Source organism: Esox lucius, chromosome 17 (assembly GCF_011004845.1).
Source record: "Esox lucius isolate fEsoLuc1 chromosome 17, fEsoLuc1.pri, whole genome shotgun sequence".
NCBI classification, from domain to species: Eukaryota; Metazoa; Chordata; class Actinopteri; order Esociformes; family Esocidae; genus Esox; species Esox lucius.
Genome location: NC_047585.1, coordinates 835,828 through 862,481, shown reverse-complemented (window position 1 = coordinate 862,481; position 26,654 = coordinate 835,828). Strand labels below are relative to the sequence as shown.

The following is a 26,654-nucleotide window of genomic DNA, read 5'->3' as shown; positions in this document are numbered from 1 at the left end:
CCTGGGTCCTCTCTAGGTTTCTTCCTAAAATTCGACCTTCTTAGGGAGTTTTTCCTAGCCACTGAAATTCAACACTACCGTTGTCTGCTTCTTGGGGTTTAAGGCCGGGTGTCTCTGTAAAGCACTTTGTGACAACTGCTGTTGTAAAAAGGGCTCTATAAAAAATTTGATTGATTGATTGATTCATGGCTAATCGAGTGCGAAAATTCAATGCCCAGATAAAGCCTCACCAGGCCTCCAACGAAGGTGGGATGAAAAAAGCGAACATGAAAAAAGCGTGTTTGAACGAAAACATTAAGATCGGTGAAAATCAATTAAGGATTTTAGCACTTTTTTTTTTTTTACCTTGCCTTTATTTTTGTTTTCAAAAAATATTTCACTTACGTTTAGCTTTTCATACGGTACATTTGAGCTCAATTTGATTCCATATCACCGCGTTCAACACCTTAACAAGTCGGAAATGTGTTTCCTTTTTCCGAATAGTACACTACTGTAACATCTGATGACGTGTACAATTTAATTGCGTTTGCGTGTGTACTACATCACGGCAGCTTGAGACTGCGTTGTTGCAGAGTCACTGTGAGTGGTTCGTATGTAAACAAGAGGTTGGAGAAAGGAAAGTCTGGAACTAGCCAAGTAGCTAGGATGCTATATAATGCTTTAAGATTTATAATATAATACTAATGAGTGTCAGTTGATTGTAGTGCGATGCTTGGGGAAATATAATCGAAAATTACAATAGAATAATATTATGTTGCGAAAACAATCGATGACGAGAAATTGCTAATCTTTAGATAAAGTGCAGTAGCTGCTAAATAGCTAACCTTACTGTGGCGTTAGCTAGCGTAGCTAGTTGGGCTTGTTTTGCTAGCAAACACGACTACCTAACGTTAGCTTGCAGAATTCTAGGCCCATTTGTCGCATCGGCTGATATCCGCTGCATGTCCAGGCCATTTTTAACCTGGACTGTGGACAGGAGAGCCTGACCTGAGCCGTGAGTATACACCTAACACAAATTTCAAGTCCATCTTTGATACTCGCTATATAGCTTACGTAGCTATCCTAGTTAACGTTGTTATCACTACCAGCGTTTGTTGGTTATAGCCCTGATGCCACATGCTAACTTTAACGTTGTGGTGTTGTCGAAAATGTTCTTCTGTCTTAAAGGGTAATCAGGGTTAAATTATAAGAACAATAAATGTGATTTTGCCCGAAGTTAAATGCGTATTCATAAAGTAGATTATTAGAAAAAATACAATGGTGAGTATAAGCAATTATCAAAACGTTAGTACATGCTAATGCAAAAAAAACATGGTTTTAGCAAATAATAAACATTCAAAGCTGGCTTGAATATGTACGTTTAAATATTTTCGTAATTAGGAAAAATAATTATTGAAAAGTATGTGTTCCAGAGCTGAACAGATCTGGATGTACACAGGGTTATGCGGGGTTGTAGCTGTTAAGACTCCTGTTTCAGTCTAACCTTCTTGACAATCCCTACATATCACATCTGATCAGTTTATAGGCTTAAATGTTAATTTCTTTTCATTTTTATTGATTATGCTTTCTTGTGTTTTAGTTGTACAGACGAGACCCAGTTGTTTGTTCGATTTATTATATTTCAGTAAGAGGTGCAACAGTATACCTTAACCAACAACTTGCACTTTGAGGGTCATGGTTTCAATACAGTGCAAAACAATTCCTGAAAATCTGTTTTTAGTTTCTTTGGCCTGCTGGGAGCACAATCTAAAAATATTATCACAATGTTTTCTCATATTTGACATAGATAAATAAAACTATATACACAAGGCTCAACAATGGCATTTTAAAATTAAGTTCACTTAACACACTTTATGCTTATTAAAAGTAATTAATTCTGGGGGGAGGACTGAAAGTGGGTGAAATAATTGCTATATCGGCATTTAAAATGGCATGACTTGACATTGATTATTAATTCCTCAAACATACATACTGCATAATATAACATACAGATTATAATGCAAACTACCTGAATATTTGGGTGACTTGAGTCTCTAGTTTTACCCTCAGTTACATTGAAATCTATGCATATAGTGTGACGTGTGAGAAACAGGATTGAGAACAGCTGGTGTACACGTTAGTGTGTTAAAAAATCAACAACAACAAAATAAAATCTAAATGCATTTGATTGCAAATGGATCTCATATCTCGCTACCAATAACTTTTGACCCACCTTACCCCTCCAAAATTATAATTTAACACTGGCTAAGTGCACCCCGCGGCCGAATCACTGCCTGTTGATCCACTTTTTGGCAGCATATGTTTCTTTGTCCTTGGCTTCAATTTATCCACAAAGGCTGTTGCTTTGTGATCACCTTGAGTGTTGTACTTGTTGTTTCAAGTAATATGTACAATGTTTAGGTTGAGGAAAACCAAAACTACACGAAAGTGTGACTCAGTCTAACATTTTCTCAATGTTGTCATCATGATGATAACTGATTGTTTTATTGCCCAGCCATAGAAGGGGGACATTTATGTGGCAGGAGCACATTAGAATAAGGATTTCAGGAAAATCGATCCTTTGATTTCAATTTGTTATGGAATGTAAAAAACTTTCAGTTTATAATAGTTTATTTTATTTTAATGTGAGCATCAGGGATGGGACGGTAGGCGATGTCAGTACTAATTGCGATGGAAAATACAATTATGACATTGTGGAGGAAAGGATAATCTTCACATGAGTGACTTGAAAAAGTCTCTCCCCGGAGGAAGCTCGAGAACAAACAATTTAGCACTACTTTAATGTGCTTCACTGTCAACCAAGAAAGTGTCCTCATGGTGGAGGTCTTTGTCGGATCACAAAATGTATTTCCCAGCCCCAAAATATCAGTCTGATATTTTGGGGCTGATAATCCAGACTGCGGTTTGCATCTGCACATGGGGATAAAGATCGTACTTTTTGGAGAAATGTCCCCAGGTCTGATGTAACAATTTTTAATGTTTGGCCATAATGACCATTGTTCTGTTTGGAGGAAAAAGGTGGATGCATGCAAGCCTATGATCACCATCCGAAATATGAAACACTGGGGTGGCAGCATCATGTTTTGGGGGTGCTTTGCTGCAGGAGGGACTGGTGCATTTCACAAAATATATGGCATCATGAGTAAGGAAAATTATGTGGATATTTTGAAGCAACTTCCCAAGACATCAGTCAGGAAGTTAAAGCTTTGTCACAAATCGGTCTTCCAAATGAACAATGACCCCAAGCATACTTCCAAAGTTGTGGCAAAATGGCTTAAGGACAACATAGTCAAGGTATTGGAGTTGCCATCCCAAAGCACTGACCTCAATCCTATATTTCTGGGCAGAACTAAAATAGCATCTGCGAACAAGGAGGCCTAAAAACCTAACTCGGTTACACTAGTTCTGTCTGGACTATTAGGCCAAAAACTTGTTCTGGGAAGCTTGTAGAAGGCTACCTGAAAAGTTTGACACAACTTAAACAAGTTAAAGGCACCCAAAATACTAATTGAGTGTATGTAGACTTCTGACCCACTGGAAATGGGATTAAATAAAATATAAGCTGAAATAAATTCTCTCGACTATTATTCTGACATTTTACATTCTTAAAATAAAGATTTAATCCTAACTGACAGGGAAATTTTGCTAGGATTAAATTTCAGGAATTGTGAACAACTGAGTTTAAATGTATTTGTCGAATGTGTATATATAAACTCCCAACTTCAACTGTATTTTGAGGAGCATAGTCAGGGTAGGGGGATAGTCAGGGTGATGGAATCTGAGTAGATAAAAGTTAAGATATTACTACACTTTCTTTTTGATTTGAGTTGGATCAATTCCACCAGTTAGCATAGAAATGGTTAAGTAAGCTACATAGCAAGGCATTCTCTAGCATATTGTGTAACATGGTATACAGCGTAAAAAGCTAAAAAAAAAGAAAATGCAGTCTACACACATTAAAAATAAATCTTAAGTAAACTGCAATCTTTCCGGTGGTTTAAATGTAACACATTGCTATGTAACCAACCTCACAAACTAGTAGTATGTGAAAGTTACAGCTCAGACTGCACTAAACCTAGAGACACCTGAAATTTTTAAAGGTGTGTGTGTGTGTGTGTGTGAGGATTGTACCAAACATAAAGGGGTATTCCACCCAAGAGATGATTCTCATTTCCATTCTCAAAGAAACTTCCGGTTGCCCTCTACTTTATAGACATCGCAGGACAGAATTACTGTGTGCCCATTGGCAACTTACTGTGACGCTTTGAATGAATGTAACTTTCTGTGTACAGAAACAGTCTTTTGTTATCTAAACATAACAAGCATACACTTGAACACTTCTTTCTAAATATACTTTTAACTTCTCCGTGTTATCTTTTTAACTTCTACATGCTAACAATTCGAAAAACTGTCTAGATTAGTTAATTGGCACCAAACAGAAATGAGGTAGAATCAAACTGTTTTTTTAAAGGATATCTAAAAACTGGGGGCTCCCAGAGGACATTTTCCACCATAGAGGCATCCCATGAGGGCGCATTTTCTTGCATGTAGGAGCATGTAAAGGCATGTAGGGCAGCCATGACACTGCATCACATCACATCATCTCCATTGGAAGGGCACCCACTAGGATACTTAATCATATTTCTTCACACATAGGGGCACCCATGAGGATATTGCATCACAATTTTTCCACTGCAAGGGCACCCATTAGTGCACTTCATCACATTTTCTCCATTGAAAGGGTACCCAGAGGGCACTTACTCAAATTATTTTGAACATAGGAGAACCTTGGAGGGCACAACCACATTTCCTCACAAATAGGGGCACCTTAGAGGGTACTGCATTACAATTTCTCCATTGGAAGGGGGCCCATTAGGTCACTAAGTCACGTTTTCTTGCAAACTGGGCCACCGTAGAGAGCACTTTTATCTACCAAAAAGGCCCTTTTGCAGCGTTCTTCTTCCCTGACAAGAATAAATGATCATAATATTTTCATTGCCTTCACATTTTTTGTTAAGATCTTGCAGCTATGGATGTGCTAGCCAGATTTTGTTTGGTTTTTGTTCATTAATTTTATTAAATGCATTCCTATTAAGCTTCCTTCCAAGGACATTATTTTATTCACTGGAATTGGAATGCATCGGTAGGTTTGTTTGATGTAATGCAGACTAATGTAATTCTGTTAGTCTTTATAATAAATGGCTGGCTAGATGGTCTAATTCATGGGAGATGATGCACGTTCTTTAACAACGTTTATGGTTCATTTGCAATTGTAATTAATCGAAAAGCTTGTAACAATAATTTGAAATAAATCCCTTGTTATAAAATACTAATGACTTGACACACCTGTGTCTGTCAAGTTATTTGCTGCTATTATGGCATTTCTGAAGCTGAAAGTCTCCCGAGTAAAAGTAAATCTAGCCTAATTTCAATTACTAAAACCTAATTGAAGTTGTTAACCACATTTTTAAATAAAACATTGAATTTATTGCGTTACATATTACAATTTACGTTTGTTATTTTCATTTAGTGGGTGGGGTCAACTATTCAACTGTTCGATGACAAAAGCTGAAGAATTATTGATAGTAAAAATGTAATGCGCATCCCTAGCTGAAACTGGTCAGAGTATATTGCCACGTAGGGATCAAAGGATGGTATGGAGGAGTGAGGGAGATTTAAAATGTTATCTTAATTTGCTGTTATTGCTTTCAGGCAAATCTGGCATATCATGTCATTTTACCATGTGGTTTCTTGTTGTACTTAAAGCATAAATTTCTTTACAAATATGGGCTGTGGCATTGTTTAATATCAGGTCATATGTGCTTGCCATTTTCTTTTCTTATCTGTCTTAACCAACTTGAAGGTTTTTCCACTCAGAAATGCATCTGGCAGAGGACCCTTTCCCTTTGTTAATTTTGTGTAGTTTGATGTTGATGTATCGGTCTGTCGTGGTGAAGAAAGAGCTGAGCCGCAAGGCGAAGCTCTCGATTTACCGGTCAATCTACGTTCCTACTCTCACCTATGGTCATGAGCTTTGGGTCATGACCGAAAGGACAAGATCCTGGATACAGGCGGCCAAAATGAGCTTTCTCCGCAGGGTGGCTGGGCGATCCCTTAGAGGTGAAAAGCTCGGTCACCCGGGAGGAGCTCGGAGTAGAGCCGCTGCTCCTCCACATTGAGAGGGGTCAGCTGAGGTGGCTTGGGCATCTGTTTCGGATGCCTCCGGAACGCCTTCCTGGGAAGGTGTTCCGGTCCCGTCCCACCGGGAGGAGACCCCGGGGAAGACCTAGGACACGCTGGAGGGACTATGTCTCTCGGCTGTTCTGGGAACGCCTCGGTGTTCCCCCGGAAGAGCTGGAGGAAGTGTCTAGGGAGAGGGAAGTCTGGGCATCTCTGCTTAGACTGCTGCCCCCGCGACCCGGCCCCGGATGAAGCGGAAGAAGATGAATGAATGAATGAGTAGATTGATGTGAGTGATTAAGGTCTACACTGAATTGCTCATTGATGTACCTTGATTTTGGTGACATCATACATTTGTTTTCTGCCATCATCACCATTCTTATGAGTTTTCTTAATTTCCACCCTAGTTTTGAGTTTTTTGTCCTACCCAACCGCAATATTACTGGATGGGTAAGACAATAAATCTGAACCTTCAGTTAAAGAAGGATATCGGCTAGTTGACAAGAATAAGATATCTTGCTCCAGACAGTCTGAGGACAATGTCAGATTTGTAATGTGTGGGAACTTACATTTCATATACATTAAATAATGCTTTTGGCCTTTTAATGGCTCATCATAACTGGGTAAAGCCATGGGCTCCAGGAAGGGGGGCAGACCCCCTAGCATGACCCCAAACAACCTTTCCCTTTAAATCTGGGTAACATTTTACTAAGTGTTAAATTTGAGTGTTCAGATTTGTCTCACCTTTGGTAATTTCCTCAACATGAGCATATTCAGTTTTGGGATGATCAAACAATATATTTTCCCCTCAATAGCTTTGACATTGGTATTTATGGTTTTGAAACCGACTGAAGTGAGGTTAGAGACCTAATGTCGACCCCATTGTTGATGATAGAACAATCTGGATTTCGATAGAACCACAGATGTGTGATTTCAGGTTTGCCTGACCGCAACTATTTGGGATGAAGAGTTGGATAATTTCCAATTAAGTGAATCAAGTCATTAGGGTTTCAGCAGGTCACTGGTGAAACCCTATTGTGTTTGTTCCGGTTCATTAGGTGTGCTTGCCAAAGGCAAAGCACAACTATAGATTTCTCCCATACTACTTATTATTATTATTATTATTATTATTATGTGTGTTTGCCAAAGACAAAGCACAACTATAGATTTCTTCCATACTTCTTATTATTATTATTCCTCCAGCTCTACAGCCTAAACGGTAAAAGCTATAAACACAAAACCAACGCCAAAACTTCCCACATGCTCGAATTCGGGTTGCTTGAGCAGATCTTTTTGATACCTGTTATACTTTTTAAACTATATAAATATTTAAATGAGCCACCAATGTATCTCAATGGGAAAAAAGTGTCCATTGACTTGAATGGTAAAAAAGTAAAAAATTCTGGACACATCTCCTCCTACACTTTTTGAGCTATCAAGTCTAAACCAATGCCAAGATGTTCAGTCTGACCCAACTCGAGTTGCTTGTATTCAGATTTTTAATACTATGTTTACTTTTGTAATTATAAACATTCATATATTGCATACATTAACATGTTTCAATGAGAGCCAAAGTAATTCAGAGGTTTCAATAAAAAAAATCATGCTTTAGGGCCAGTCAACATTTGATAACAACTTAAAGGGTTTGAGGCTATTCTAAATAAGAATTATATTACATGTTTATGAACAATTTACTGTATAATTGCTAATTTACATCGTTAGGATATAACTGGGAATTACTCTTGAACCGTTCATACAACAGACACAAAACCAACTTTGTTTCACATGTTTAGCCTATGCCCAGTTCATATGATGGAAGGTTTATTGATTTTACAGATGCTAATTAGCGTAATTAGCATAATTAGGGTGGACTAGCTATTAGGCTGTATCTTTACCAATGCTGATTAGCGTATTCAGCATTAATTTGTTTTTAGGCTGTATCTTTTGAACCGTTTGAGCTACAGAAAAAAAACGTACTCTCATTCAAGAGTTTACACTATCCCGAGATCTTAAAATGAAACCTTTATTGATTTGTATGATCATTAGCGTATTTAGAGTTAATTAACTATTAGTCTGTATCTATTGAACCGTTTGAGCTACAGACACGAAACACTTTTTGTTTCACACGTTTAGGCTATACCCACTACAATTTATGAAAGCGTACTTGGTTTTACGTATGCTAATTAGCATAATTGGTGTTGATTAACTATTACACTGTATCTTTTGAAACGTTCAATCTACAGACATGAACCCAACTTTGCTTCCCCAGTTTAACTATCCCCTGTTCATATAATAAAACAACAATACATTTTACGTATGCAATTTGCATAATTAATATGAATTATCTATTAGGTTGTTTCCGTTGAACCGTTTGTGCTACAGACACGAAACCAACTTTGTTTTACACGTTTAAGGTATCCCTAATGCGATTTAAGAAAGGGTAATTGATTTTACATATGCTAATTTGCGTAATTACCATACATTTCCTATTAGTTACCCTGGCTTCCTATCTCCCAATGCATCATGCATATAAAGTCAAAATCCTAAACAATATCGCCCCTGCCTACCTCTCTGAACTTCTTCTTCCTTATCAACCAACACACACACTCAGTTCCAGTACTGCAGGACACCTCAATCCCCAAGTCCAAGCTCAAAGGCTTTGGTGACAGGGCATTCTCAAAGGTTGCTCCTCATCTCTGGAGCTCTCACCCCAAAACCATCCGTGACTTGGAGACTATCCCCATCTTCTGTTCGTTTTATGTATGGAAATTTGCGCAATTATCGTAAATTATCTACTAGGCTGTATCTTTTAAACCGTTGGAGTTACAGCCACGAAATTTACTTTGTGACACCAGTTTAGGCTATCCCTATTTCAAATTTGGAAACGTTTGTCGATTTTACTTATGCTAATTTGCATAATTAGTGTTTATTAGCATTTAGGCTGTATCTTTTGAACCATTCGAGCTACAGTTACGTAACCAATTTTGTTACACCAGTTTAGGAATAGCAACCCCTCTGTCTGGTTCCTCTCTAGGTTTCGTCCCTACTGGAGAATTTTTCCTAGCGAACTCGTGCTGTTTGCTCCGGCTGGGTATCTGTAAAATCCCTTTGTGACAACTGCTGATGTAAAAAGAGCATTATAAAATACATTTGATTGATCTCTAGGGTCATTGATCTTTGATATTGATCTTTGCCTTATAATGCTAATATTTCACAGCTCTGCGATTATTTATGCCCAAGAACAGATCTTAGCTGAGACATATTTGCCGTATACCATACCCTCTCGTGCCTTGTTACTTAGTGGATGTCTTTGCCTCAATTGCTGAATTTGTGTTCTTGTTTTTTAGCTGGGTGGCTGGTCACTACAACCTCCTCCCACGATGGAGGCAGGAGGAAAAGACTGCGAGGATGAGACCCTACAGACTGCCTTTAAAAAGCTCCGGGTAGATGCTGAAAGGTTTGTGGGACTGTTAATCGCTGTTCAGTTTTCTGTTATTTCACAATTTTTGATCATTAATGTTTTTTTTAGGGTCAATTTTCAAACTAATATCATGCTTAATTGAAATTGAGTTATTCTACTGTTCAGTACAATTTGGTCTCAATTTCTGCTGGTTTCTCTAGTTTGCCTGCCACAGTGAATGTCTGTGAGACCGCCATTCCTAGAATGGTTAACCGAGCTTGTCCAGAAGGGACCAAGTCCAAACTGAGCTGCCCCAAGGAGAACTGGCATGGGTAAGGAGAGGTCCTCTCACAGTCACTGTCCAATGTTTTGTAAGCTCAAGGTACAGCTGGAATGGTAAACCCAAAAATGTGGGATAGCTGAGAAGAAATATGTTAAATAATTGTTCATTTTGTGATAAAAGCACCTATTCCCAAATATGTACCCCTGAAAGGTTTCAATATTATTTGGGCTCTGTTGTTGTACAGTAATATAATAAAAAAAAAAAAAATGCTTTTATTATAGCATGAAATTTGGTTTTTAAATGGTTGAGTGAATGTACCATGAACAAGTATATGGAAACCACCTATAGCATTGTAGCCATTTTACAAATTTGACACCAATGGTAACACAATTTGTTATTTAAAAGGACTGTTTTGATATATACTGTACAAAGATATAAAGCCAACATACAAAATATGTAAAGATTCCTTGAGTTACTGGCCAGTACAGTAAGAATAGTGTTCATCCATGAATAGGTCATTACAGTTGAGCGCATGAACACTAAATTCAGTTTCAACTCTAAACTGCAGACAGACAGAGCATGGTGAGGAGGACTAGCACACAAATGAGCTTCCCTGAAACATTTGCTTTGGTTGTGTGAACCCAGTTTTCTCATTTTGTCCGGTTGGCTGGTCCAAGACAATCCCACAGGTTAATAAGCTGGATCTGGAAGTGGTTGTCGTGGTTACATGGAGGTCTATGGAGGTGAACATTCAGCACAACAAGCTGCTCTGTGTAGTGATAGTTCTGCTTAATCAACTTGTTGATATGCCACACCAGTCAGGTGGAGGGATTATATTGGCAAAGGAGATATATCCACATTTGTGCACGACAGTTGAGAGAAATAAGCTTTTGTGCTCATGGAAAATTTATTTCTGGGGTCTTTTACTTCTGTTCATTTAACCAGGGACAAATACTTTACATTAAGGCAGTTGCGATACGCCGATTCGTAACACTATGGTATTTAGGGGTGCTCTAAATGGTTCGTACGTGAACCTGAATGCATACATAATGAAACATGAGGAGCATGTTTTAATCAAAATTATAATAGTTTTTGGCACTTTACAAAGTCAAAGTATTTTCTTTGTCAAGTGCATCGAATAAAATGCATCATTCTGAACAGTGAAATTCTTGTGACATGGCACACATCTACGTAGTACACTGAACCAAATATAAATGCAACACTTGTTTTTGTCCCCATTTATCATGATCTGAACTCAAAGATCTAAGATCTCTATGTACACAAAAGACATATTTCTCTCAAATATTGTTCACAAGTCTAAATCTGTGCAAGTGAGCACTGAGATAATCCATCCACCTCAAAGACATGGCCTATCAAGATGCTGATTAGACAGCATGATTATTGTACAGGTGTGCCTTAGGCTGACCACAATAAAAGGCCACTCACTGTATAGGGGGGGTCATTATCTGATGTGACCACCATTTGCCTCACGCAGTGCAACACATCTCCTTCTCATAGAGTCGATCAGGTTGTTGATTGTGGCCTGTGGAATGTTGGTCCACTCCTATTCAATGGCTTTGCGAAGTTGCTGGATATTGGCAGGACCTGGAACACGCTGTCGTATACTCCGATCCAGAGCATCCCAAACATGTTCAATGGGTGACATGTCTGGTGAGTATGCTGGCCATGCAAGAACTGGGATGTTTTCAGCTTCCAGGAATTGTGTACAGATCCTTGCAAAATGGGGCAGTGCATTATCATGCTGCAACATGAGGTGATGTTCATGGATGAATGGCACAACAATGGGCTCAGGATCTCGTCACTGTATATCTATGCATTCAAAATTCCATTAATAAAATGCACCTGTGTTCGTTGTCCATTACACATGCCTGCCCATACTATAACCTCACCGCCACCATGGGCCACTCGATCTACAACGTTGACATCAGCAAACTGCTCACCCACACAACACCATACAAGCTGTCTGCCATCTGCCCTGTAAAGTGAAAACCGGGGTTCATCCGTGAAGAGAACACCTCTTCAAATTGCCAGACGCCATCGAATGTGAGCATTTGCCCACTCAAGTCGGTTACGACGACAAACTGCAGTCAGATCGATACCCCGGTGAGGACGACGAGCATGCAGATTCCCTGAGATGGTTTCTGACAGTTTGTGCATAAATTATTAGGTTATGCAAACCGATTGTTGCAGTGGGTGTCTGGTCTCAGACGATCTTGGAGGTGATGATGCTGGATGTGGAGGTCCTGGGCTGGTGTGGTTACACGTGGTCTGTGGTTGTGAGGCCGGTTCGATGTACTGCCAAATTCTCTGAAATGCCTTTGGAGATGGCTTATGGTAGAGAAATTAACATTCAATTCCTGCAGTAGGGCTGTCAAAATTCCTCAAAAATTACGTTAGAATATTCCCTCAAAAAAAATATTCGAACATCTGGTTGCGCATGCGCATTTTGTCAATGACGCGCATTACGTCAATAACAGGACAAATTAATACAAAGAGACATAACTACTTGTATAGGTAGTCTATTTAAGTTTAAACATTTTACAACGTATTACCTACACAAAAACAAGTAAATCAAATGATGACCGCAGACCTCACGCTCGCTCGCTCACTCAAGCACTTTCTCTCTCTGGCCCTCATGCTCTCTGCGCAATAACGCTTTAAAATGAACAACAATAAACTCATTTTGAATGCTGATCAAGAGTTTTGTGCAAGCAATATAAGATTGTGACTATTGTCCCAAATATAGCAGGCTTCATTCAGTGATTGAAACAAATATTAACATTAATTTAAGTTTCACAGTTGTAGAGTATCCAGTAGAAGTAGACGAATATCTTTCAAACTAACCTTTGTTGAGCTGAAATGAAGACAGATTCAGCAACTGCATGGCCTATTTTTCACTTAAAATGTTTTCAGAAACACGTTTCAGTGAACTATTTTTGTAAAATACGAGATCGTATTCTCAACGAGCCGCCATGACACTGTTGAAATTCTCGAGTAGCGAGACCCGCATCACGCGTTCATCCAATCAGCTGCTGGTCAGGGGCGTGGAGCATCAACCAAGGCTGTATGACGTCGCGACACCAAGCTTCAGTTGTCGGACATATGGATCTGTACCGTCAGGCGCGGTAGCGCGCCCACTCGCAAAGCAGACAGACAACCTCTGCTACCCCAAACCTTTTTTTCCACTTTTTTTTTATGCGAATATTAATTTTCACCTTCCAAATTCGTTTTTTTAAAACTATTTGAATATATATTTGAATTTAGAATATTCGTTGACAGCCCTATCCTGCAGTCAGCATGCCAATTGCACGCGCCCTCAAAACTTGCAACATCTATGGCATTGTGCTGTGTGATGGTACTGCACATTTTAGAGTGGCCTTTTATTGTGGTCACCCTAAGGCACACCAGTGCAATAACCATGCTGTCTAATCAGCATCTTGATATGCCACACCTGTGAGGTGGATGGTTTGTTTTGGCAAGGGAGAAGTGCTCACTAACACAGATTTAGACAGGTTTGTGAACAATATTTGAAAGAAATAGGCCTTTTGTGTACATAGAGAAAGTCTTAGATCTTTGAGTTCAGGTCATGATATATGGGGGGAAAAAACTAAAGTGTTGCGTTTATAATTTTGTTCAGTGTAATTAAAGGGATAGTTAGTCCAAAATTCATATTTGGGTAACAGTTCACTTCCTGAACGGTGCTTACCACTATACCAAAGCTGCATTGCAAACTGAAAACAACTCCAACACTTCAAACTGCATTCAGTAATCTGTCCCATCATCATCATCATTTTCTTTCCGCTTATCGCGGGAGCAGCAGTCTAAACAGAGATGCCCAGACTTCCCTCTCCCTAGACACCTTCCTCCAGCTCTTCCGGGGGGACACTGAGGCATTCCCAGGCCATCCGGGAGACATAGTCCCTCCAGCGTGTCCTAGGTCTTCCCCGGGGTCTCCTCCCCAGGAAGGCGTTCCGGAGGCATCCGAAACAGATGCCCAAGCCACCTCAGCTGACCCCTCTCGATGTGGAGGAGCAGCGGCTCTACTCTGATCTCCTCCCGGGTGACCGAGCTTTTCCCCCTATCTCTAAGGGATCGCCCAGCCACCCTGCGGAGAAAGCTCATTTTGGCCGCCTGTATCCAGGATCTTGTCCTTTGGGTCATGACCCAAGGCTCATGACCATAGGTGAGAGCAGGAACGTAGATTGACCGGTAAATCGAGAGCTTCTCCTTGCGGCTCAGCTCTTTCTTCACCACGACAGACCGATACATTGACCACATTACTGCAGAAGCTGCACCGATCCGTCTGTCAATCTCCCGTTCCTTCCTTCCCTCACTTGTGAACAAGACCCCTAGATACTTAAACCCCTCCACTTGAGGCAGGCACTCTCCACCAACCTGAAGTGGGCAAGCCACCTTTTTCCGACTGAGGACCGTGGCCTTGGATTTGGAGGTACTGATTCTCATCCCCACCGCTTCACACTCTGCTGCAAACCGTCCCAGTGCATGCTGAAGGTCCTGGTTTAAAGGGGCCAACATCATCCGCAAAGAGCAGAGATGAAATTGTGTGGTCCCCAAACCTGACACCCTCCGGCCCCTGGCTGCGCCTAGAAATTCTGTCCATAAAAATTACGAACAGAACCAGCGACAAAGGGCAGCCCTGCCGGAGTCCAACATGCACTGGGAACAAGTCTGACTTACTGCCGGCAATGCGGACCAAGCTCCTGCTTCGGTCGTACAGGGACCCGACAGCCCTTAGCAAAGGACCCAGGACCCCATATTCCCGAAGCAGTCTCCACAGGATGCCGCGAGGGACACAGTCGAATGCCTTCTCCAAATCCACAAAACACATGTGGACTGGTTGGGCAAACTCCCATGGACCCTCCAGCACCCCATAGAGGGTATAGAGCTGGTCCAGTGTTCCACGGCCCGAACGAAAACCACACTGTTCCTCCTGAATCCAGAGGTTCTACTATCGGCAGTATTCTCCTCTCCAGTACCCTGGCATAGACAGTAATCTGTCCCATTAGCATCAATTTAAAAAAGAAACTGTATTCTGAAGGAACATCCGGCAGAATTGGATGAATTCAAACTGCCACTAGCAAACTGTTTCCTATAGCCACCACACACAGCTTTTGTTCTTCGGCAGTGATGTCATCAATGTGAGTGTGAACTTCAACAAGCTATGTGAAGATGGGTTACTTCGCTTAACTGGCCCGTTTTTATCGGTGGACTTCAGCATTATATTTGTAATTGTGGAAAATTCTGTGGTCGTAAGAAAGGTACAAGGGACGTGGGAGAGGAGACTTGAGATTTGACTCTGTGCCATATCTGTAAGGTCTGTATGCAGTTCCAGCTCTCAACCACATAACCAGGATGACAGGTAGCCCCAAGATCCTCCAGATCCCAATCACAATGAACGCAGTACTCCTCCCAGCTCCCATTCACCGGAATACTAAGCCCGGTCAAGAGTTTGTAATAGCTTTCTAATGTTCTTTGATCCTAGCCTGCTTTCCATGTTTACTATTTAGCTTATCCTAGTCTGTACCTTCATCTGAGCCTTTTTGACATAGGCTCTTGTATTTTGGATTTAGCCTTCGGCCTGCTCCTTTTGTGCTTCTGCCATTCTTCTGGATTTCCTGTGTATTGACTTCTTGCCTGTTGCCAGCTTTCATGCGTCTTGGCATGCTCTCCACCAGTCTGTCACATTGCTGTTGAGTGACTTTATGCCTCTCCTGGCACAAAAATTCAAGTAGCTCGGCTGTGTTTGATGGCTTGTGACCATCCATCTTCCTCTTGATGAAATTCCAGAGGTTTTCAATGTGGTTCAGGTCTGGAGATTGGGCTAGCCATGACAGGGTCTTGATCTAGTGGTCTTCCATCCACACCTTGATTGACCTGGCTGTGTGGCATGGAGCATTGTCGTTCTGGAAAAACCAATTCTCAGAGTTGAGGAACATTGTCAGAGCAGAAGGAAGCAGGTGTACCTTGTACTTGGCTTGATTCATGCATCCTTCACAAAGACAAATATGCCTGATTCCAGTCTTGCTGAAGCATCCCCAGATCATCACCGATCCTCCACCAAATTTCACAGTGGGTGTGAGACACTGTGGCTTGTAGGCCTCTCCAGGTCTCTGTCTGACCATTAGATGACCAGATGTTGGGCGAAGCTGAAAATTTGAATCGTCAGAGATGACCTTACTCCATTCCTCTACGGTCAATCCTTATGGTCTTTTGCAAACTTCAGCCTGGCTCTTCTTTGCTTCTCATTGATGAAGGGCTTTTTTCTAGCTTTTCACATCTTTTGAACCGTCCTTGCCTTGCACTTCATCCCAGCTGCTGTTAGCCATTTTTTGTAGGTCACTTGATGTCATCCTACGGTTGTTGAGTGACATTCAAATGAGTTCACGGTCATCTCGGTCAGTGGACAGTCATTTTCGCCCTCTGCCGGTCTGTAGCTGTGTTGTCCCCAATGTCTGTTGCTTGACCTTGTTCTTATGAACCACCGTCTTTGAAATCTTCAGGATGGAAGCAACCTGACACTCACAGTAAAGCCAGAATTGAACCCTTCTTTTCCTCACTCAAACCTTTTCTTTTCAAATCTTTTGTCATGCTGAATAGTTATAATTTTTTTATTCAAATTACCTTTGAGGTACTACTTGCACTGTTTTTGCCATCCCACTGGTCCTATTGCAAGGGGATAGTGATTACCACAGCAGTGGTTTTTATACTTTTCCATGTTAAATTAGATTTGGTTCAGGTTATCACCTAATCAGTATCTCATTAAGTAAAATGAGGAGTGCCTGTGTTGGAATAACAGACACTGGAATGGAATGGCTACCATATATGTAGAGATGCTGATTTAAGAAAAATTAGATGTGGTCTGTTATTTTTTTCCACAGCTGTATATGTATTTGCTTTTCTCTCTCAAGCAAATAAAGTTTGACTGTCCAAGGTGAATATCAACAATTAAATGGGTAACATGCTTTCTAGCTAGCAAATAATAACCTTTGTTTACAGTGATGTATGAACGTACTCTTTCCGAAACAATGTGTGGATTAATACAATTGTGAACAAAACTGACCGGTAATCACAGGAAGTACCCATTTATTTGAAATTAGAATTCTATCGTGAAAATTAAAACTATTTCGAGGAATACAACATCGTCATGTTTTTTGAGGTAAACACAGCCTCTAGTCTTAGTTTGGAGTGTTTTAGATTAGTTTTCTGCTTGCAATGCAGCTTTGGACAACTTTAGTCATCAGCAAATCCATTACCCGCAGTATTAGACTAAAGAATCAGCCATCGATCCTACACTGTTTACCGGGGGGCAGAGCCACCGACGTAGCCGCAAATCTGGGGTTGGTACCAGCAAAGTCTAAAACTGGCAAATATAGAGTGTACAGAGATATTGTTATTCAAGTTGGCACCAACAACGTTAGGATGAAACAGTCAGAGGTTACGAAGCAGAACATGGCATCAGCGTGTAAACAAGCTACAAACCCAATTCCAAAAAAGTTGGGACACTGTACAAATTGTGAGTAAAAATAATTTAGAAATCTCAAACTTATATTTAATTCACAATAGAATATAGATAACATATCGAATGTTGAAAGTGAGACCTTTTGTAATGTCATGCCAAATTTTGGCTCATTTTGGATTTCATGAGAGCTACACATTCCAAAAAAGTTGGGACAGGTAGCAATAAGAGGCCGGAAAAGTTAAATGTACAGATAAGGAACAGCTGGAAGACCAATTTGCAACTTATGTCAGTTGGCAACATGAATGGGTATAAAAAGAGTCTCTCAGAGTGGCAGTGCCTCTCAGAAGTCAAGATGGGCAGAGGATCACCAATTCCCCCAATGCTGCTGCGAGAAATAGTGGAGCAATATCAGAAAGGAGTTTCTCAGAGAAAAAGTTTGAAGTTATCATCATCTACAGTGCATAATATCATCCAAAGATTCAGAGAATCTGGAACAATCTCTGTGTGTAAGGATCAAGGCCAGAAAACCATACTGGATGCCCGTGATCTTCAAGCCCTCAGACGGCACTGCATCACATACAGGAATGATACTGTAATGGTAATTACAACATGGGCTCAGGAATACTTCCAGAAAACATTGTCGGTGAACACAATCCACCGTGCCATTCGCCGTTGCCGGCTAAAACTCTATAGGTCAAAAAAGAAGCCGTATCTCAACAGGATCCAGAAGCGCAGGCGTTTTCTCTGGGCCAAGGATCATTTAAAATGGACTGTGGAAAAGTTTTCTGTGGTCAGACAAATCAAAATTTGAAGTTCATTTTGGAAAACTGGGACGGCATGTCATCCGGACTAAAGAGGACAACCCAAGTTGTTATCAGTGCTGAGTTCAGAAGCCTGCATCTCTGATGGAATGGGGTTGCATGAATGCGTGTGGCATGAGCAGTCTACACATCTGGAAAGGCACCATCAATGCTGACAGTTATATCCAAGTTCTAGAACAACATATGCTCCCATTCAGACGTCATATCTTTCAGGGAAGACCTTGCATTTTCCAACATGAAAATGCCAGACCACATACTGCATCAATTACAATGTCATGGCTGCATAGAAGGATCCGGGTACTGAAATGGCCAGCCTGCAGTCCAGATCTTTCACCCATAGAAAACATTTGGCACATCATAAAGAGGAAGGTGTGACAAAGAAGACCTAAGACAGTTGAGCAACTAGGAGCCTGTATTAGACATGAATGGGACAGCATTCCTTTTCATAAACTTGAGCAACTTGTCTCCTCAGTCCCCAGACGTTTGCAGTCTGTTATAAAAAGAAGAGGGGATGCCACACAGTGGTAAACATGGCCTTGTCCCAACTTTTTTGAGATGTGTTGATGCCATGAAATTTAAAATCAACTTATTTTTCCCTTAAAGTGATATATTTTCTCAGTTTAAACATTTGATATGTCATCTGTTGTATTCTGAATAAAATATTGAAATTTGAAACTTCCACATCATTGCATTCTGTTTTTATTCACAATTGTACAGTGTCCCAACTTTTTTGGAATCGGGTTTGTAGAAAGATGTCGGCATTGAGTAATTGTCTCTGGCCCCCAGATAACTGGCTTTCTTTTTGGGACTCTCCCAGAAATAGGGCCAGGCCTGATCTGCTGAAGAGCAACGGACTCCATCCTAGCTGGAGTCGTGCTCTTCTTTTATCTAGGAACTTGACAGGAGTCTCACTCCTATAGCCTCACCATGAGAGAGCGTGCAGGTCAGGCCACAGGCTGTTAGCCAGCCTGCTAGCATGAAGTCTGTCGATAGCATAGCCAGAGTAGTTAGTAAAGTTTTACCTATTGCCACTGTGACTCGTTCCAGGCTGAGAAAAGTTAAACAATGTAGTGCTAAGAATAGCAACCTTAGTAAGATAAAGTTTTCATCCACCTTGGTCACAAATAAAAATGACTATCACCTCGCATCTAAAAATGGGACTCCTAAATGTTAGATTTCCCTCCTCCAAAGGCAGTTGCAGTGAATTAATTAATCTCTGATCATAAACTAGATGTTATTGGCTTGTGTGAAACGTGGCTAAAGCCTGATGAATTCACTGCCTTAAATGAGGCCTCTCCTCTTGTCTATACTAGTGATCATATACTAGTGTTGCTAATATTTATGACAGTATGTATAAATTTGCTCTCAAACACTTCACTGATTTTCATTCTTTTGAATTTTTACTCATGAAAGTTAACCAGGCTGATAAATCATTTTACATAGCTACTATTTATAGGCCAGAATTCTTGTCTAACCTTGTAGTCATGTCAGATAGTATTGTAATTTTTGGTGATTTTAATATTCATATGGAAAAGTCCAATGATCCTCTTCAAAAAGCCTTTGAAGCCATAATTGACTCAGTGGGTTTATCCAACATGTCTCAGGTCCAACACACTGCCACAATAACCACCTTAGATTTAGTCCTGTCACGAGAAATAGCTATTATAGATCTAATAATTTCCCCCAAAATCCTAGATTATTGTCGGATCACTGTCTCATTAAATTTACTGTTAAAACAAGATATCTACTTGCTCCGCAAACAATGAGTTTCAATCGCCGTACCATAAATTCTTAGACTACAAATAGATTCCTTGGTATTCTTACAAGTTCGCTCATCAACGACATTGAATAAATCCGCACACGATCAATTCGAGGATCTAAACTCAACACTGGCAAAATACTTTTAGATTACGGTTGCTACCACTAAAAACAAAAGAAATGCGCAACAAGAAACTTGCTCCCTGGTACACAGACAATAATAGAGCACTCAAGCAAGCCTCCAGAAAATTGAGCAAAAGTGGAAGCACCACCAAGTTGGAAGTATTCAGACTAGCCTGGATAGACAGTACACTACAAACAGTGTCTCCCAACCTTTTTCAGTTACTGTACCCCCCAAAATGTTTTTGCACTGCTTTCTCAGTACCCCTGAAGTACCCCCTCATGTTAATTTCACTAGTAAGTCTATGGTGTCATGAGTGTTTTTAAGTACCCCCTGTGGAGAGGCCAAGTACCCCCAGGGGTCCTAGTACCCCTGGTTGGGAACCACTGCACTACAATACCAAAAATCACTCATCTTCTCGATCAGCTTATTTCTCCAAATTGATTGAGGCAAACAAATACAATCAAAAATGCCTTTGTTACAGTTGCAAAGTTCACTTGTTGAGTGTTGCTTTTTGTTAAGTGGGTCTACACTTTAGCTGTAAGGAATACATTAACTACTTTGATGAAAAGATCATCACCATAAGAAAACAAATATCTGACTCCTCCTCAAATAGTTATAGTCCCCAAAATCTCAGTTGTCCTGAAACCTCCCTGACCAGGTGTCAATGGGGACGCTTGCATTTTTTGATACTGTATCGCTCGACACAAAATTTGTAATGAGTTGTAAACCCACAAATTGTCAGTTAGACCCGATTCCAACAAAATTACTGAAGGAGCTATTTCCTGTGCTAGGTCTGTCAATGTTGAAAATGATAAATTGCTCCCTTTCCTCTTGATGTGTACCGAACTCATTAAAAATAGCGGAAATTAAGCCTTTTCTAAACGCATCAAATCTGGATCCTGACATATTAAACAATTGTTGCCCAGTATTAAACCTCCCGTTCCTCTCCAAAATCGTAGAAAAATGTGTTTCCCAACAACTGAATGCCTTCCTGAAGACAAATAACATTTATGAAATGCTCCAGTCCGGTTTCAGACCCAACAATAGTACTGTGACTGCACTCGTGACGGTAACAAATTATCTTCTAATGGCCTCCGACAAAGGTTCCACATCCGTTCTGTTGCTTCTTGATCTTAGTGCTGCTTTTGACACTATTGATCACTCTCTTCTCTTAGAGAGACTGGAAACCCATATTGGGCAACGTGGACATGTTCTTGCGTGGTTTAAATCTTATCTGAAAGATATCAGTTCGTTAGTGTGGATGACATATCCTCAGACAGGTCAACGGTATGTTTTGGTGTTCCTCAAGGCTCTGTTCTGGGCCCATTATTGTTCTCACTATATATGCTGCCTCTGGGTGATGTAATCCGGAATCACAATGTAAACTTTCATTGCTATGCTGATGACACACAGTTGTATATTTCAATGAAGCATGGAGAAACCCCAGAATTTGCTACTTTGGAAGCATGCGTGTCAGATATTAGGAAGTGGATGACAGAGAATGTATTGCTTTTAAACTCAAGAAAAACAGAAATGCTTGTTTTAGGAGCCAAGAAACAAAGAGCTTTGTTAGCAGATCTCACTGTGAACCTCGACGGCTGCATGGTCGTATCCCAAAAAACTGTAAGAAACCTCAGCGTTATCCTTGACCCTGACCTCTCCTTTTATTAACATATAAAATATGTCTCGAGTTGCTTATTTTCATCTTCGAATCATTGCAAAAATCTGAAACGTTTTATCAAAACCTGATGCAGAAAAACAAATCCATGCTTTTACTTCTAGACTAGATTACTGCAATGCTCTACTTTCCGGTTACCCTGACAAATCAATAAATAAACTTGAATTAGTGCTGCACACGGCTGCTAGAATCCTCACTAGAACAAAATTCTAACACATTCAGTACTACCTCTTTACACTGGCTGCCTGTTAGGGTTATCCAGCCATACATACCTACACGTAACGTACGATCGCAAGAGGCAGGCCTTTTATATGTACCTAGAATATCTAAACAAATAGCCGGGGGCAGGGCCTTTTCTCATAGAGCTCCACTAATGTGGAATGATTTGCCAATTATGGTTCGAAATGCAAACTCAGTGCAAACTTTCAAGGGACTACTAAAGACTCATCTCTACAGCACGGTCTATAATTAGATGTAGCCTGGCCCAGAGGCGTGAAGGTGACCAGATAGGCTTGATAATGTCCACCTTTGCTTTCTTGCCCGGTGGGCTCTCTTTGCCACTGCCCTCCCTCCAGTGCCTCTCGGGGGCGGAGTCACTGACTTGTTGTCTCTTGTTGTGGAAATTCTTGAACTGATGTATTCTTGGTCGTCCTATACATGTATGAATGGGTTACTAGTTAAAGATCCCGAGAGGGATATGGTGTTTGACTAGGAGACATCCTTGACCGGCACCGGTGGATTAGAGGGTTACTCGTAAATCTGTACAACCCTTTATTGTCTCTGTTGATTATCCAGACATTGTGTCTCCTCAGGAGTTGAGAAGGATAAGGTAGGGGGACAGCCCTTTGGGCGGGCATTTGTCTGTTACACAAGACAGATGGGCAACAACTTACCACACCCTAACCCTAACCCTTCTAACATTTGAAATAAATACGGATTGTTCATGTCTTATGGCAGAGACTCCTCGGACAATTATGTTTGTAAGCATTTGACGCGTCTCTCTTATTTGCAAATAATAATAAAATGATTGTGCCAAGATAATTTAGTCTCTGTTTCTTACTCCTTTAAGAGGGTCGATCAATGGAACTGCCATCATACTCTCTGTTGCGCACTTGTGCAATTGGGCTGTACTCTGCTGGCAATACGCCGCCCTCATTCTGGGTGGTTGCGGTTGGTGGGTGTCCCTTTGGTTGATGCTTGGAAATGTGGGTGGATTGATTTCCTGCCTGTTGGGCCCTGTCCGGGGCCTCCCCCACATAGGGCCACAGTGTTGCCAGACCCCCCCCCCCCCCCCGTCTAAGTCCCAAGGTCTTACGCTGCTGGCTTCACCACCCTCTGGAGGGCCTTGCAGTCAGCAGCAGAGCAGTTGCCGTACCAGGCAATAATGGAGCCTGAGAGGTTGCTCTCAGTGGTGCACCTGCAGAAGTTAGTGAGATTTTTGCGGACATGCCAAACCTCTTGAGTCTCCTCAGGAAGTTTTTGGGCTGTTTTTACTGCTGAGTCTCCTTGCCTGAACTAGGTGAGGTCATCTTTCATGAACACACTGAGGAACTTAAAGTCGGAGACTCTTTTATTGGCTATTTCAAAAGTCCATAAAGTTTACGAAAATGGTAGGTAAGAGTAAAACTCTTGCACAATTCAACAGTTTATTCTTGCAGGGAGTACACAAGTCACAAGGTAACTGTGAAATATCTCTAAATTAGTACAGGATCGTCAGTCCTTAAAGGAAAAAGAATCATCAGTATGTATGAAGGAACAAGAAACCAGGCAAGCCTACTTTAGCCAGCCCGCAATAGAAAATGTTGCCACCTTGACATTCGAACCCCGGTCGCCCACATGTAAGGCTGTGTCGTTAACCACTACACCACAGAGCTGAACATTTGCAGGGTGTCAGTATCTTCTCTCTATCCTGATCAAATCCTCCTGCCACTGGCCGTTTTTAACAGCGTTTTTTACCGGTATCTACTAACTTACTGGAATAGTCATAAGAATTGAGCAATTGCTAGCGAGTCTGCCAAAGCTATTTGATTTCATGGCATAATAAATAAATAAAAAAATCATGGCAAAACAACATACTTTATTTCATTCGTGAATGGCATTTATACAATAACTATCAGTAAAGACAATAACTAACTTTTTCATCAAGTGAAAAGACAAGAGAAACGTGAAATAATTAATAAATGTTGTTGCTCTCAATAGATTGAAACTGAAGTCTTCCACTTGAGAAGCTCTATCTTTAACCACTACGCCACGGCATTACACATTTCAGCAGTCGCTAGACTCCATTGAGGATTGTGGCTAACGTTTCTTATTAAGGGTACCTCCACCACAAAAAATGTCTATGAACTGTATTGCTTTTGCCACTGGCCGTTTTAACAGCTTATTAGCCAGTAAAAGGCTTTGTAGTATCTACTAACGTCCTAGGAATAATCATCTTGGAACATGTGGCAGAAGGTCATAATGTTACATATTGCATGTTTTATAGCTTGCTCTTTTAAACTTCCCCAAATATGCAATCGCAGTTTTTTAGCTTTTCATGCGTGTTCTATGTTGTCTCTTGTTTTACTCTGTATGCTGCATATGTTGGGCTGGGGTAATTTGATAAATAGATTTTAAGAAAATGCAGATTTGGTCATTTAATTTTTTTTCTTTAAAACTTTATGAAAGTACTCTATTGCAGGTTTTCCAAGTTTTTTTTTTTTTACAAACTGAATTTTGAAATTGTGTTACCTTTGGTGGTTATTTTAGTGCGATTGTATTTTGAGATAAGCAGATACCTTTACCTATTTGGCAGCTGCTTAACTTTTAAAAAAAGTGACTGAAACACTATTTTTTTATTATTATTATGCTTCTTGTGGAAGTGTTTGGCTGATCTGCTGCACATTTAGTATGCAGCAATAAGTGTCTTGAGTGTAGCTCAAACAAAATGGACATTTTTGTGAAAGCCCAACATCAAACATTTTTCATGTATAATGTACAAACCAACCTGAACCAAATGTTCTTTTAACATTTGCTTAGCAGACCCTTATATGTGGCCTGTGATAGTGTGAACCAAAGATATTTCAGTGCGAGAGCAATGAGAGGCAACACCTGCAAGCATCCTCAGTTTTTCATGAGTAGGGGAGTTCACTCTTTTGTAACCTGTTAGCTTGTGTGAAAAGAACTGCAAACAAGATTAGCGTCTTGCCTTTTGTTGTGGAACTCAGCCCAGCTCTGTTAATTGTAGGTCTAAGATTAATTTAAAAAAAGTTAATGCTGGATGTTCTTAATGTTAATTATCTGCCAATACATCTTAAACATTTGAATTGAATTCAGTGGTTTTAGTTGGATTGGTATTTACATTGTTTTTCTGTGTAGTAGTTGTATGAGGAAGACGTCAAGAGGAGCTGTAAGAAATCAAAGACGGCGCAGATCCAAGTCTCCCATCCTCCACCCTCCAAAGTTCACATATTGTGGCTCCAAGATGTTGCCCCCACCTGGTCACCTGAAGCACATGAGCCTGCTAGAGGCCGAAGGCTGCTGCTCTTCCCTAGGGGTTCCTGCCAAAAAGGAACTGCTGTCCTTGGGCCACTCCCATGTGTTTGGCGGTGTTGGCTATGAGCCCCACAACGCTGCTGCTCCTGGTGAAGACCCCACAGCCACGCTGGATGGCAGCCCCAGACAACCCTTGTCTGACAACAGTGGCATCCCAGAGGCAGCTGCATGTGCAGGGGCTGACTCAGCAGCTGTGGAGGGGGTGAGTGGAGCTGGAGCTGTGCCATCTGATTTTCAGTCTCTGTCGAAGCTTCGCGGAGGTGGGGGCCCATGCCCCTGTGCTCAGAGTGATGGTCTGTGTCAGTGCCCGGTCTGGCAGGGTCTGGAAGTATACTCCTTCACAGGCCTCCGTAATGTCATCTCAGAATGCGAGAGGAACCTGACGAGCCCTGAGGATGCGTCCCATACCTCCCCGCACCAGAGAACTCAGACCGCGGGGTCCACCACATTAGCATCAAGCTCCCCACGCTCCTGTTCTGAACAGGCCCGGGCCTATGTTGATGACATCACAATAGAGGACCTTTCTGGATACATGGAGTACTATCTTTATATTCCCAAGAAAATGTCACATATGGCTGAGATGATGTATACTTAAATAAGTAATTCAGTAAAAATTCAGGGTGGTTTAAGGAATTGTTAGGCATTGAGTAATTTAATTTGGTTTAACTGTTTACTCAGCAGAGTTTTTTTCCCCCTTGTTCTTCAGTTAAACTTCAGTATCAGAACTGAACAACACATTTAATTCCTGTTGCTTTTGAGTTATTTGTTTTTCTTTCATTGTTGACGATTGTCTATATTTCTGGTTTACAAATGAAGTTGCCAAAGCTCAAGTTTAAAAAGCTGCAGGTTGGATTTGTTGGTATATGCGAATGTGTAATGCCAAGTGTGATTGTTTGCCACCTTCACGGAGGTCATTGTCTGGAGATTCCATTTTCCCCAATAAACATTTCTGTTCAAAACGTGTTTGTATTTGTTTTATACCACTATTGATCTTTTGTTTATTGTAGTATGCTCTTTTGCATGACATTTCAATCAACCCACATTTTTCAATTTCTGATTACACAGTCAAAGACCAACATGTCTTTTGTAATTCATCAGGCATTCTTTGAATTTCTTCCCATATTTTCTGTATATCAAAAAAACTCCAAAATATTCTACTGGAACAATAGCATATTTTTGAATTATCTCTTGGTGACAGTCATCTATTTTCAAGCTCTTTTTGATGTCATCAGCTATTTTCTCCATTACAACGTGTGAGGCTGCAGTCCTCAGTTTTACCACATTGTTTAAATATGTCTTTTTCTTCCCCTTACATTTACAAGATTTAAATTATTACTACATACGCGTCAACCTGCTATCCAAATAACAAGGACTT

General features: G+C 40.7%; 1 protein-coding gene across 2 annotated transcripts; it reads left to right on the top strand.

The window, feature by feature from the left end:
* The first annotated feature begins 513 nt into the window (after positions 1-513).
* oser1 (oxidative stress responsive serine-rich 1) lies at positions 514-26,248 on the top strand. Of its 2 annotated transcripts, none has more exons than XM_010866123.3 (4): positions 514-994; positions 9,528-9,637; positions 9,802-9,912; positions 25,106-26,248. In XM_010866123.3, the coding sequence occupies exons 2-4, from the start codon at positions 9,561-9,563 to the stop codon at positions 25,872-25,874; spliced, it is 957 nt and encodes a 318-aa protein (XP_010864425.1). In that variant the 5' UTR covers positions 514-994; positions 9,528-9,560; the 3' UTR covers positions 25,875-26,248. The 2 variants fall into 2 exon arrangements, with proteins under 2 accessions (XP_010864425.1, XP_010864424.1); XM_010866122.3 differs by having other exon boundaries at positions 523-994; positions 25,103-26,247.
* Positions 26,249-26,654: the final 406 nt, after the last annotated feature.